The following is a 15076-nucleotide window of genomic DNA, read 5'->3' as shown; positions in this document are numbered from 1 at the left end:
GTGCGGTAGATGTACAGACAGATTTCTAAATAACTTAAAGCATTACAAAACGATCCATAAACTGTTAAAGATGAAAAGCGGCTGAGCAATTTGTTCATCAGGAACGGTGGTTAAAACAACAGTCAAAGTTAGTAACAGAAATGTCTTTTAAAAGAATGAAGCATGTAACTGGCAGCAGCTCTTTACGGACAGGGGTGATGCATTCAAAGGAATGATCCAAAACACACCCTAAACGAAACCACATGTTCTCTCTGTCAAAAACAGCAGAGTGGCGAAACTGCCAGGACGACAGCAATCACTTACTGAAAAGCACAAACCCAGGTAGATGTACTGATACACAAAGTTTCTTAAAATAAAAAAATTAAAAAACTGCTTTTTATTTAAAGGGCTGCTTTATCTACATTTTCCTGTTTCATTTTATACCTGTTTAATATCTTATTGTGTGTGTTCACATATTTGTTTCCCATTATTTCTGAAAAGACTCCTGTAACAGGCGGTGTTGTGTGATACACTGCCTTCACGGATTCTGTCCTCTCCCCTGTCGGTGAGATGAGGTTAAAAGCTCAAAAACCACAAATCCAAAGGAGCCCGGCTCTTTTTTTTTTTTTTAATAAATTTAGTCGTTGCCAATCATTTTCTTATTTTTTTTATTTTATCCCAATTTGGAATGGCCAATTATTATTTGAAGCTCAGCTCACCGCTACCACCCCTGCGCTGACTCGGGAGGGCGAAGACGAACACATGCTATCCTCCGAAGCATGTGCCTCAGCCGACCGCTTTTTTTCACAATGCAGACTCACCGTGCAGCCACCCAAGAGCTACAGCGTCGGAGGACAACGCAGCTCTCGGGCAGCTTACAGGCAAGCCCGCAGGCTACTGGGGTCGCTGGTGCACGGTGAGCCGAGGACACCCTGGCCGACCTAACCCTCCCTCCCCCCGGGCGACGCTCGGCCAATTGTGCGCCGCCCCCTGGGAGCTCCCGTCCACGGTCAGCTGTGGAATAGCCTGGACTCGAACTCGCGACGTCCAGGCTATAGAGCGCATTCTGCACTCCACGCGGAGCATCTTTACCGGATGCGCCACTCGGGAGCCCCTGGAGCCCGGCTCTTTTACATTCTGGTTAAGACGCTCACTTGCGGTGCAAGGGGTTGCCGGTTTGCGTAGGGCCTCCGCCCTGTTACACTCCTCAAGGCTGACTGTGGGGTAGCATATGAGTGTTGCACAGGCTTCAGCTCACACAGCTTCGCCTACAGGCTCCCCCCACTTCCCCAGGCCATGATGGGAGAGATTAATCAGGCTGATTCCACTCTTGTTTGTCTGAGATTGTTTTCACACAACCCTGCAGTGTGGAGGTTTCACTGCTGTTGAAAGCCTCTAGCAGGTGATTCCTGAGATGGAGGTTTGAAGTTGTTCTGTATTGCAGTGCATGGCTCCCCTTATAAATATGTGGCTCCCCTACACTAATGTACCTCTGCAGGGCCAGGGCAGTGGGCTCACAGCAGGACAGTGGAATACCTGATGAGATGAATTCTCAATTAGATTTACACACACTTGGCACACCGCTAATAACCACTGGCGTTTCATAGGCCCTCATGTTCTCTTTTATTGGTACACACTGGCTTTATTCTGGCATATGGTGCTCGGCGCCACAACATTTAAATACTAAAATGAAAACACATATTTGACAGCTTCTGTCGTAGAGTTCACGGTAAAGAATTTGTGGGATTAGATTTATTGCTGATTTTTTGGTACACATCTGTTTCTTTCTTGTGTTCTTTCATATTAAAAAAAAGCAATAGAGGTCATTCATAAAGCATAAAGAATGCAATAGAAAGCCACGACCGAGGGAAACAGTTTTCAGAGGTTTGAAAACTGGAAGTGGTGATTATTTATCTGTGAACAGTGGCGGTAGCTTTGTAAAATAACTGGCATTAAAAGTTTTTTTTTTTCTTGCACAATATCCACCGGTAAGATGTTTAGAGAATACAGTTGCGTACCAAGTATTAATCCGATATCTCAAAGGGTTTTTATTATCTATCAACCAATAACCCCGAAGTTGCACACTGAAAAGGTTTATGAGACATTAGTAGTTGCAGTAGTGGAATTTTCAATTCATACAAGCTCACGGGTAATGCTTAACTATAGAATATAGAAATGACTGCATTATGAAAGTAGCACAGCTGCAGTTTGACAAGGAACTGTGTTGATTTATACAGTTTAATTTAACAATAATCTGCTGTATAACACTATGGAAAGTTGCCTATGTTGATTATTAAGAATCTGATGCATCAGTGCAGCAAACTCAGAACTGGCCCTTCAATTCTAGTTATGTAGGAAGGGCTCTAAAAAGCTGCAGTTACCATATTGTTTTTTCTTATTATGGGCTTTATCTGTCGTTCTTGTTCCTACATTGCCTTTGCTGGAAACACATGGATGCAATCTTGTACCAAGACACCTCATTTGCATCGTTGTTGTTTTCCAATATGTCTTGGCTAAAACAAGCAGTTTGTGTAATTCACCCTTTCATCTTTTTAAATGTAGCTATCCTTGAGTCATGAAAATGGTTGATCTGTCATAAACTGTTTGAAAGATTAAAGTGCTTCTGTTGGTCTACAAAACAGTGCTGCACTTTAAATATGCAGTTAGTGAGAAAACAATCTTGCGCAAATGGGAATAGTACCATTTGGCAGCTATTATTATTATTTGTTTATTTTAGCAGATGCCTTTATCCAAAGCAACTTAGAGACTAGTTACATTATACTGAATTATTATATAGCTGCAAGTTTCTTAATGGTTTCTTAAAGACAGAATGTGTGTACAGTATGTACCTTGTGTATGAAAGTACCATCATCTTCCTTTTTCCAAAGGATTCGCAGGATCAATCGAACACTAATACAGTATTGCTATTAACCAAAGAGTGGAGGCATGGCTACGCTATTGTGGGAATATTTTAAGCTTTACTTTATTACACAATATTGTAAAATAATACACAATACAGTATATACAGCGTTTCCAGTATATTTTCTATACAAAAGATGAATTAGGGAATTTTTTTAAATTTTTGAATGGTTCTTTCTTTCTTCTCCTGCACCTCCACTACGGACAGACAGGCAGATAATTACAAAGCAATGAGGATTAAAAAAGTGCTAACCAAAGCTTTAAAATTCATCCTTATTAGCTTTATTAACATTATCACTGCCCCCCTTTAAAGAACATAAGAACATAAGAACATAAGAAAGTTTACAAACGAGAGGAGGCCATTCAGCCCATCTTGCTCGTTTGGTTGTTAGTAGCTTATTGATCCCAGAATCTCATCAAGCAGCTTCTTGAAGGATCCCAGGGTGTCAGCTTCAACAACATTACTGGGGAGTTGGTTCCAGACCCTCACAATTCTCTGTGTAAAAAAGTGCCTCCTATTTTCTGTTCTGAATGCCCCTTTATCTAATCTCCATTTGTGACCCCTGGTCCTTGTTTCTTTTTTCAGGTCAAAAAAGTCCCCAGGGTCGACATTGTCAATACCTTTTAGGATTTTGAATGTTTGAATCAGATTGCCGCGTAGTCTTCTTTGTTCAAGACTGAATAGATTCAATTCTTTTAGCCTGTCTGCATACGACATGCCTTTTAAACCCGGGATAATTCTTTTTTCCTCTCTTACAGCATCATATATTTGCATGCTAAAATGTGTTCTCTAAATTTACATGAATATGGTTTCCAATTAAATAGGGGGGTACACTGAAGAGCCCCATCCAGCCAGAAAGGATCTAATTCAGAACATACCTTTCTGACAAAACAGCCATGTTACCGTTCAGTTGTGGGGAACAAATACATTTCTATAGGGCCGTTACATTGGAAGGTACAGGACCCTGAGATATACATGTTCTGCAGTCCCCTCATGAAGAGTGCTTTGCTTGAAAAAAAGTGGCCATAATGTTAACATTGAAAATAAACATGGCAGAAACAGAACTTATAGTGCTGAAACAACACATGGTTAAACAGAGCACAACTTTGTCTTTAACTCGACATTGTATTTAACAGAGTTCAGGGAAGGATGAAAATGACAATGAATTCTAAATTCCAGACATGAATCCAATAGAGAACCTTTGTATGATATATGCAAGAGAAACCAACTGAAGGTTTCCAAAATGTACTGATTCCAAGCCTCAGAAAGCAAAATGATTATTGAAATATAATGCAAGTAGTTTAAATGAAAAAGGTTGAGCTCTATGAGTTTTGTGCCATTTTTTTTTTTTAAGTTTATATTAGTGCTAAGCTATTTTGGCAAGCCAGTGTATTACAGGACAGTAAACAACTTTGCTTTATAATCTTGCTTTAAACCATAATTTATAATTAGCTTTCGTTTTAAAGCATACTTAATAATTAATGTTTGTTTAAATTGATATCTTGCAGCCAACGAAAACACAGGATTTGGAGAAGGTTTTTATGACTAAAAGGAAAACAGGCTCCATGCCACAGATTAGGAGAGCTACACGTTTGCATATCTGTGGTCAGAGCTAAAAAAATACATATATTTAGCCTTCCTTTTAAACTAAATTTAAAATACACGTTTGCTTACCAAAATGATTTGTCACACTTAAATAAATAATGTTTCTTTCACACAAAAACACGTTGTACTAAAAACATTTATTAGAAAGGACTGCTGGTGTATCCATGGTGTGTTATGATCGTACCAAATTAAACGTGTTTAATATAACAGAAGTCATTTTATCGTCTTATTGGTAACATCTGAAGCATGCAGCTATTTAACACCTTGGTGTATGTGACCCCCAATCAGGCACATACACATTCCCAGAATAATGGGAGTCAATGTACACCTATTTTCTGGGGGGTGTGGGGGCTTGACTTAACTTTTCAAGAAAATTTACAAACGAGAGAATGCAGTTCGACACATAAGTGCTTGTCCGCTTCCTAGTAGCTGACTGATCTCAAAACTTTGTCGGGTCGGGTAAAGGATCCCAATGATTCAACCACATGGCTAGGTAACCCATTCCATACCCTCACCACTCTCTGTGTAAAGAACCCTTTGCCCTAATTCTATCTCCACTTAATATCCAGCTCCACTGATTCTGCTTTCTGTGCTGCTTGGTTTGGGTTAACTTTGACAACTCCTTTTAGATTTTAAAAGACTTCAATCAAGTACCCTCTATTTTTTTGTTCTGAAATGCATTCTGTTCCTTCAAGCTGTCTTATGTTTGATAGATACAGCAGCCTTTCACTTCTGGAGTTCTGCATTTCAATCTGGCTCAGTTATAATGGATTGAAAGGGAGATGGCTGGTCTGAACCTTGAACAACACTAGCCAAAGTCCAAGTCACAGCTCTCAATTCAACAGAACTGCAGGGAGAGAGATCTCTTTGGAGTCAGGAGCACTGGTAGAATACTGACACCTTTTTGGGTGAGGGTTTGAGCTGGCTCCTGGTGATATAACCAAAAATATTTCCAAAAAAAGCTGATGGAGATTATTTCCAATGTGTCCAACAGGCAAGCACGGGCTACTACATATAACAGTAAGGGGTTAAAAATGATCCAGCAAAACATGAAAAAATCAGGGATTAGTGTTTGTTATTCCGATTTATTTCAACATAGTCTGATAAACATTTTTTTTTAAATCCACTTAATCTTTAAATAACTGTAGTGCTTGGTATTGCATACATACTTTGTACTGCATTAAAGGTTCTGCACATTTCAAGACACATTTCTGAGGAGGAGGATAACAACTAAACGCCTGACAATTTTTTTTTTGCGTAAACATCCTCCTTAGTAAATAGATTTTCATCACATAAAAATGCAGAACATTTTTCCTCCACTCAACAGCCCACATATGAACCATTTAACGAATGATTCATATTGAAAAGTTGACGTGAATCCCAGTGAGCTACACTATGTGGTAGTCCAGGTTATTGCCAAGTCTTAAACAATAAGATTGGAATCTAAACTCCTTTGGAATCTTTGCGTTTGGGCAACCTTCTTTCAAACTCAATAACAAAGGTAAGAGACCATTATCACGTCTAAAGGAACTAAACAAAGGTGTATTCCATAGCAACAGGACACGAGTTGCGTTATCTTGAGGAAGACAATAAAATAACTGTGACAAGCACAATAAAAATGAAGTGCATTGGAGCAGCATTACAGAGCAATGTCAATAGATCAAGCTTGGTGGTCTACACAGTCAAACTGTGAACATATTTTATTTACAAGCATTCTGCTGGAGATTCCCTGCTAAGTTTACAGGAGACTATAATACATGCATCAGGTTTATGGCAATCTAATCTTGTCAGTAATAGTGTGTTTGATTCTTTGATCCCACCACTTACTGAATGCATTCACTGAATTGTTTTAACTTCTGACTCGGTGACAACAATACACAAACTCAAGAGGAAAACAGACAAATGAAAGAAATGAAGACATCAGCCTTTCACTTTGGAATTACAGGGAACTTCTCCTAAACGAATGGGGGCGAGTTATTAAGTCAGCTTAGTTAACTAAAATACTTTTAGGATTGTCTCATGAATCAAGTCAGTAACTATTTGAGTAATATTACACATTTGGGAATGCTAATTTCTTGTACAATAGTTACAATCAGTTTAAATGGCTCTGGGAAGGCCACAGAAAATCTAAACACATCTACACACACAATCAACCTAGCTTTAAATTGCTGACTGTGGCACATAGCACAACACTGGGCCTACAAAGACTAGAAGGGGCTTCCAATATTACATTTTACTATAAGAGGTGATGTGTTACAAAGAAATGGGTATCTTTCCTTTTCAAGTTGATTTTACTCACCATTTTGAACAAAGGTTTCCATTTTCTCCTTAAAAGGCTGGAGATGCTCCTCTGATGAGTTTTTGCACACCACTGCAATCTCCTTTTCACAAGCTGTAGAAAAAAATAAATAAATAAAATGTATTTGTTTGGCAATGAACACCCTGTTCGAATTGCTCTCCTGTGGGTCAGTGGCTGCACTCTCCCTTAAGGGATTGAATCTGGGCCCTGGATCAAATCACAGAACACATAACCAAACATTTGCCTTGGTCCTGTGTCTTAAATTCACAGGACAAATATGGCTCTGAATTCATAAGACTGAATCCTCTAGGTTAATCCTTTCCACAGTGCCAGCTTTGATACTGAATAAGGAATGCCACAAGACGAACACATCGATGAAGACACTAGCCAAAACCATTGTCTACTTTTCTAATAACTTCATGATTGTGTTTGAAGTTGAATGAAGGTCAGACAGGGGGAGACAGACTCAAGGCTGTAGGAGGCATAAAAGGATGGCACGATGAATATTGAAATAACTTCCAACACATTGCTTCTTTCATGTGTTTAAGAAAACAAACTGGTTCTATATTTCTATTCCCATGGTGCCTCATATTTGCGGTCCATTGTACACATAGATGACTAACAAAACTTCATTTTGCTGATACTGCAGACCATTTGGTACCAATTATGCAAGAAATGTGTAACACTGTGAATCACTGAAGTGCAAAAGTACTGCTTGAGGCTTTTGGACATTGAACTGAGCTAGAAGTCAGCAGCATTGGGCTGGGCAGTTAGACTTCCTAAAAGGCGATGGGGCACAGTGGATGTTTTTCTTTCAGATGTACCCAAACCCAGCCTCATCAGCAAAGTGTACCTCATATCACGAGTAAAGAACAGGATGGTGAACAAACGTATAAGCATGAGGAAAGCATGGCTCTGCACATTTAAGTTACATTATACACAGTGTCCTAGTCTAGCAGTCTCCCTCTGCTGTGTATCTCTCGAGAGGTTGTATGGAAGGTTGTATTTAATGAGGTCTGGAGCGCATTGATGAACGAAGGTCAGACACAGACAGCATTTTACAACTCAACCTCTCTTCACCTCTCCCTACTGTTTAGTACCTAATATACAGGGATATCCAACACAGGCAATAAAACCAACCCATCAAATTCGGCAGCAATCTGGAATCTTTAGGGTTCAATAATCAGGTTGGGTAGTTCGCAAATCCTAATGTGGCTGCTACCAAGCAGTGAGGTAATCCCCAGGCTCATAGATAGCAGATTTACTGGAGATATCCTCTGGAAGCAGTGCTAGGGTCTTCAACACAGCTCAGAGACAGCTGGTCTGTTTGAGAGACTAAACCAATCAGAAGCTACATAGTGAAGTCTGATTTTAAATAATTCTAGTAAATCTTATTATTATTATTTGTTTATTTAGCAGACGCCTTTATCCAAGGCAACTTACAGAGATTAGGGTGTGTGAACTATGCATCAGCTGCAGAGTCACTTACAACTACGTCTCACCCGAAAGACGGAGCACAAGGAGGTTAAGTGACTTGCTCAGGGTCACAGAATGAGTCAGTGGCTGAGGTGGGATTTGAACCAGGGACCTCCTATATGAAAGAGGCACACATTTTGTTAAACGTGTATTTAATTTTTAGTGGTATTCTTTTTTTTTCATAGCATTTGAAACAATAAAACTGGTGAATGTATCTTGTACTCTTTTCCATACCGTTCTTCCCATTGAAGAAACGCATCTGACACACGCGAGTCACTTCTGTGAGTTCTTGTAGGAAAAACAATTCTGAACATTGTGTTTTTTAGACAATGGCTCTTCCTGAGCACATTTTTAACGAAACTAAAACCCAAACTGAAAGTTGACCGGAGGTACAGCACTGAAGAATCTGCAAGGAGTGTTCGATAAATATTCTTCTCCAAAAACTTCAAATAAATGCCATTAAAAAAATCCAATTTACCGACCGTCGGGGTGGGCTTTTCTGGCAGGATTTTAAGTTTCCAACTATTTTTCGTGTTCTGAGCAAAAATAAATTGCCAGGAAAGATGAGAACAGTCGCAAACCCCCAATTCCGACAGTATGAGGAATGTTATGCAAATGAAATTGGTACCTAATTAACATACCTCCCTGTGCAAAAATCAAAAGGGTTGATTTGGTTGGATTGAGTATTTTCCATCTAAAGTCCTAAAGAAGATGGAAACCTATTTCAAACAGGCTCTGTCTAAAAAGGCTCTGTTGTGGGTGCCGTGACTCTGACTACTTTTGCGATGGAGCACAATGTGCTGCTAGAGATTGCTGCGATTTTAGGAGGATGAAAGGGATAATGTAGCTGCTATGCCAAAATAAAAAATAAATAAATAAACAAATACATAAATGAATAATAAATAAATAAATAAATAAAGGTCTTCATGATAAACGGTGTCATGACCAGGTGATGCGATGTTTAGCCTTAGCACTGGAAGACAACTGCAGCATGACCAACAGGTTGCCACCAATACCAGCAACATATGACACACAAAGAACAACGTTCCTCCATCCAGGGGAGCAACCTCCAAGTAAAGGTATTAAAACCAAAACTCATCTAAGACAACTGGAAGCTGCTAGAGACTGGAAAATGCTGGCAGAGTTGAACAACGGCTTATTTTCCCACCTAAGATTGCCACCACTAACCTTTGACCTGATATTGTCTTTTGGTCTGGATCAGCACGCCTTGGTCACCTGGTAGAGTTAACAGTGCTGTGGATGAGGCGTATGAAAGGAAGAAACTTCAGTACGCTCAACTAGCTGCTGAAGCAGAACAGGGAGGATGAAGAGTCCAGATTTATCCAGTGGAGGTGGGTTGTCGAGGACTTGTGGCACACTCCACAACCCGGTTTCCCAGAGACATCGGATTTAGTGGTCAAGAGTTGCGACGCATATTGAAGAACTTATCTGAAGCAGCAGAAAGGAGCAGCAACTGGCTCTGGTTGAGACGAAAATATTCTGGTTGGGAATCTCAAGCACAGTAGAAAGAAAGCAATGTCGATGGAAAGGAAGGTAAGTAAGCTGGGCTTAGCTGAGTGGGGGACGGAGGGGGGTGATGCTGGGATGCCAGAATCACTGTCGAGCCCTCTTAAGGTGTTGTGGGCTAGTCGACGAAACACCAAGGATGGAAGGTGCCCATTTGAAGACCCCAGAGAAGTAACCTATTCACAGTCCAGATGGTTGTCATGCTGATGCGCTAGGGAGGCTGCACTGCAGCCGTTGTGTGTGCTGATGCGCCAGGGAAGCAAAATAGGCTGATCCCTGGAGCCAGCATTACACTTCAGTCATTAACACCATGCAGAAGGATATCTACATCATCAGATGGAAGGAAATGCAGATGGATCACATTAGTTTACAGTAAAATAAGCTATGTCTTAGTTGGTGCTTATCTTGGCGAGAGCTGAGTCCAATATCAGCATGAAGTTTTACACCTACTCACATGTAATGGAAATCCATTGCGCTGCTAGGAACTGTAACTGAACTATTTTAATAGTGTGTGTATGCATTAAGCCTGATTAAACATGAAACGGTAGTTCAGTGTGGATGCTTTGAGCTGGATTAATTAAAATGTTTTTGAGTACGGTTCTCGAGATCGGTTATGCAGTGTGGACAGGGCCTTATTTGCATTTTTTTGTGTTGCGTATATGGGTCTGAGAAAAGCAGTTTTGAATCATTATTATTATTATTATTAAAGGAGAGTAGAAAATTAGAACCGTTTGCTCATCCCTATTTAAATATCACTTTGACATACTGTATAAATCAGACTCCCTCAAACATGACCACTCTGAGTTGGCTCAACCGCTTCATACACATGCAAGTCATTAGTGCTGTCAAGTTTCAGCTCATTTGGTCTTATAAATAAAACTGGACCCATTTGATTTGTATGCTATAAAGGGGTTAAAGGAAAAAATAACACATTTTCCACCAACAGTTTGCCAAGAGATTTCATCAAAACAAAATGTTGCCTTGATCAGCCAGTGGGCAAAACATTGGCACAACAAACTTTGCGTTTGTGCGTGTTTGTCATCCATTAGTATCAGTTTCTGAGCCAACAATGCAGTCAGCGTGCAATAAGAAGCATCCAGCTTCAGTGTTATACTGGACAGAGCAATGTAAATGTACTGTAAATGGCAATATCAAATAAAAAAAGCTTTTACTAATAAACTCATCAAAGCACTAGAATAGAGGATGAGGGCCTCTGTAGTGTACATAGTGGTTCTGTTGTAACTTACCACTGATTTTCAACAAGCCACATCTTACAAAAAACCTTAATAAACATAGGCATGGGATGTTGGTAGCGATTGGAGCTCAGTGTTACTGTGCACTTCTACTGCTACATGAAGAAATGTTGTTTTTGCAGCATAATATGACACAAAAAGTGACAAAGTGCCCGTATTTTAGCCCAAGACATATTTATTGAACACTGAACTCCATACAGAATTAAAAAAATGGTTTATTTATTAAAGCGTTAAAAAGAACTAGATAGAGCAAGATTCTTTATAATACCACAATACACACCCAGTGTAATGTTGCCAAGCAGCAGCCTTTCCTACAAAAGAAAAAAAGATCCCACTGCTTCTTTTGCTTTTCAGACTTTTACTTACACTAGCTGGGTGACCTGTTATAATGTACACTAGAAACACAACATTGACAGAAAACAGTTTAACTAGTTAATTGTTTATTCTCACTGCGTGAAAACATAACAAACAACTTTGTTATTAATCTGGGGAGAAATGCTTCATCAATGAAAGCTAAAGGCAGATCAAAAAAGTGAGATAAAGCCATTAAGGTATGTACTGTAAAGGCTCCGTCTAATTGTTGAGGGATCTGTGAGTATTTCATCTGTGGTCTAGACAGCGATACACAGCATTGTGCAAAACACAGTAAACAATGGGAGATTGGAAACCCTTTCTTGAGGAAAGCGATCTATTTTCTAGCTTTATATTAAAAAGAGGACCCAGAACAGCAAGGCTATTATTTTGTGGCGGCTTTGTGTTGGAAACATGGTCTAGACAGAAAAGGCCACAAAAAGGAAATAAAAAAAACAACACCAGTCACATAAAAATGACAGAAATTGGGGTGAATCTTTCACTCCCAACACCGCAGAATATCCAGTTGCAGTACTCTGTGTTTACAGGGTTATTATGGTTTTGCCCAGATACTCATAGCTGGCACAACCCCATCCCTGCAAACAAATACATGCTGTTCATTTAATTGGGCAACCACAGCTAATCTGCCTGAATTTACTCAGGGGTTTACATCAGGTTTATCGAATACTTCCTGTTTGTGAAGTGCGAACTCCCAACTACCCCTCTATCTAATATCTACTTATTGGAATTGTTCACTTCAAATGCCAACAGCCCATGGTAAAATAACAAGTACAAGCATGACAAGATTAACAGATACAGATAAAAAGAAGAAAAAGGCTTTGCAATATATTATTATTATTATTATTATTATTATTATTATTATTATTATTATTATTTGATATGATATGGTCTAAGGTAATTTGGCCTGAGTTCTGAATCTGCTTTTTAGTTCTAGTTACCAGCCATAGATATATATATATATATATATACAACACAGGCTAAACTAGCTACAGTGTCTTTATGTTAGTAAGCGCCATCTAGTGAACACCTCCTGTGGATCAAGTTACCTTTTTAATTGTTTACTGATTGTTTGAAAGCATGAGTATCAAGGCTGTAAATCATTTTTCCTTGCCTCTTATTGGCCCAACATTACCCCTGCCCCCTTAATATTTGCGAAGAACATAGGTTTGTTCTTTGCTTGTTGTTTTTTTTTCTTGAAGGAGGCTCTCTGACAAGACCGTGATAATTAATCATTACCACTGTTATATTACCCAAGCATATCCTCACTTAAAGTGAAAAACACATAAAAGATCTTCAGCGGGGGACCAGTGAGGATGCTTCTAATGCTAACAGGCGGTAAAGTGAATGAAAGCCTTGGATATCACGAAATTCCTTAAATAAAATACTGTGATGCTCTTAATCGAAGCTAGCTGAAAACGGCAGCATTCGGGTTCCTGTACCCCATCACTGCAGCCTATTTTAATTTAGCTTTTGATATCACAAGGGTAAAGGGATTTTGATATTTTTGGCTGAGTGATAAACTTTGTCGTTCGTCCAGCTTACTCCAGGTTTTTTGTTTACTGCCAACACGACTTACAGACTGCCCTCCACCTGCAATTCAGTCAGAAGTTATCTCTGTGTTTCCCCAGATAGCATCTGTTTGGATGTGGTACAGTGATAACTGTATAATACACACACACATCTCTGCCTTTGTCTTTGCTGTTTGTTCTTTAAGTTTCCTGTACAATCTGAAGATCAGGAGGGATCTGTCTGCAGTGGCAGTCATAATAGTCCCGGTTCTGAAGTTCAGTTCAGCAAGCACTGCCTATCAACATAGCCACAGATAAGATTACAACAAATACTGTTTCCATTTGAGTTTTGTGTAAACTGTGGATGTAGATCTCTGTGAAATACCAAACATTTCATTGTGCTCAGTCTATTTCAAAGGGTTTCTTTGATTATATAAAACAAACAGAAATAAGAAATGGCATTGATTAAGATGAACGCTTATTCAACACTTTAGATATTTTATTTGTCTCCTAACTCTAATAAACACAACAGTGTCAGGCACCATAGAATCATTACACCAGAATTTCTACCAGACCAACTCTTACATATTTGTAATGGTTATAATTATTCAGAGTGGTTTCTGGGGTTGCTTTCCAAATGTTTTCCCCATTTTCTAAATTTCACAGAACTGCTTTCCAGACATCATTGGAATGGTCACGAACTGTCAAACCCACCATCATGATGTCATCATAACTCTTGAAAAAACACCCACTGTGGCAGAATGGTGCATTGTAATGGGTCCCTTACAAAGATTTTCATAGCAAAGTGTGATAAAGCATACATTAGTGAAAGCATAGAAAAACTATTTCAAACATTGTAAAGAGTTTTTTGATAAAGCAAAAAAATGTGGCAAACCATGGTAAATGCATAGTATAACCATGGGAACACTGCAAAATGACTTTGCAAATTTATCATGGTCAACTTTTATACGAGGGGGGGGTGCTGCTGTTTTCCATTTAGTTCTCCAGCAGCTTCACATTTTTACTGGACTATATAAACAAAGCCTGATTGGCTGTCTGCACTTTGCATAGATCTGTATCTGTGGTAGTGTTTGTTGTAACTTACTATATTAATCAGCATCACTCTTCCACCAGTTCAGGTGCCATGAAAGACTACATCACACTTGGATAAGTTTCTATTTTCGTAGTCACTGTATATACATATATGCATTCAATTATTATAACAGACGTTCCATATTTATTATTATTATTATTATTATTATTATTATTATTATTATTATTATTATTATTATTATTATTATTTATTTCTTAGCAGAAGGGAAATACTGAAATTGCTTTGGAAGGTGAGCAGAAATGTATGTATCACTGTGTCAAAGGAGGATAACCCCACCCACATCATCGCTTAGATAATTACAGCATTTTTAGGTACAGTACCAATGCACCATCTTCTAAACACAACTGCCATTTACGGGTGAGTCTCGTATTTTCATCATCTTCATCGACTTGTTATACAAAGCTGGTACAAAGGGAAAGTTGTACAGGTTTGTACAGGCATTTTTTCATGACCTGGTATGACACACTCACCTGTGCGTGCCTGGGGTCCCACACTTAGACCCCTGACTTGTTCTCAGAGGTATTTTCTTACCGGCTGATAAACCACACGAAACCGGTCCTTGTTACCAGGTAAAGCGTATATATGAATTTAAGTCAAATAAACAACACTGAGATATAAGAAAGTTTTAGGCCAGGCCTGGTCTGCAGTTTTGTAACCCAGCTTCTTGCCCAAGTATGTCCTCTCCTGACCACTGCCATTAAAGTGATCACAGCTAACAAACGAATTCCGTACATCTTACCTGTTGTAAACGTCCATTCATTAGATTTCAACACATGTTACTGTAAACATGTATTTGTATTTAAAATCTGGTACTGCACTTGGTCAAAGACACCCTTCAATGGCTTCTTACCTGTAAAAAAAACAATCAGCTGCTTCCCGTATTGACTGACATGCATTCAACCAGTAACATGCTATGACGCAGAAGTTAGGCGAAAAGACAGGCGAAATTATTATTATTTTATTATTATTTATTTCTTAGCAGATGCCCCTATCCAGGGCGACTTACAATTGTTACAAGATATC

General features: G+C 39.1%; 1 protein-coding gene across 2 annotated transcripts in view; it reads right to left on the bottom strand.

Moving 5' to 3' along the window:
- Positions 1-15076, bottom strand: part of LOC117405651 (formin-like) — a 137430-nt gene that overhangs the window by 22093 nt on the left and 100261 nt on the right. For both annotated transcript variants that reach the window (XM_058991378.1, XM_058991377.1), the window contains one exon: positions 6804-6896. In XM_058991378.1, the coding sequence (XP_058847361.1) occupies positions 6804-6896 (93 nt within the window). The remainder of the gene's footprint in view (positions 1-6803; positions 6897-15076) is intronic.

The sequence above is a fragment of the Acipenser ruthenus genome, chromosome 18 (assembly GCF_902713425.1).
Source record: "Acipenser ruthenus chromosome 18, fAciRut3.2 maternal haplotype, whole genome shotgun sequence".
NCBI lineage: Eukaryota > Metazoa > Chordata > Actinopteri > Acipenseriformes > Acipenseridae > Acipenser > Acipenser ruthenus.
This window is presented reverse-complemented; position numbering and strand designations above follow the sequence as displayed.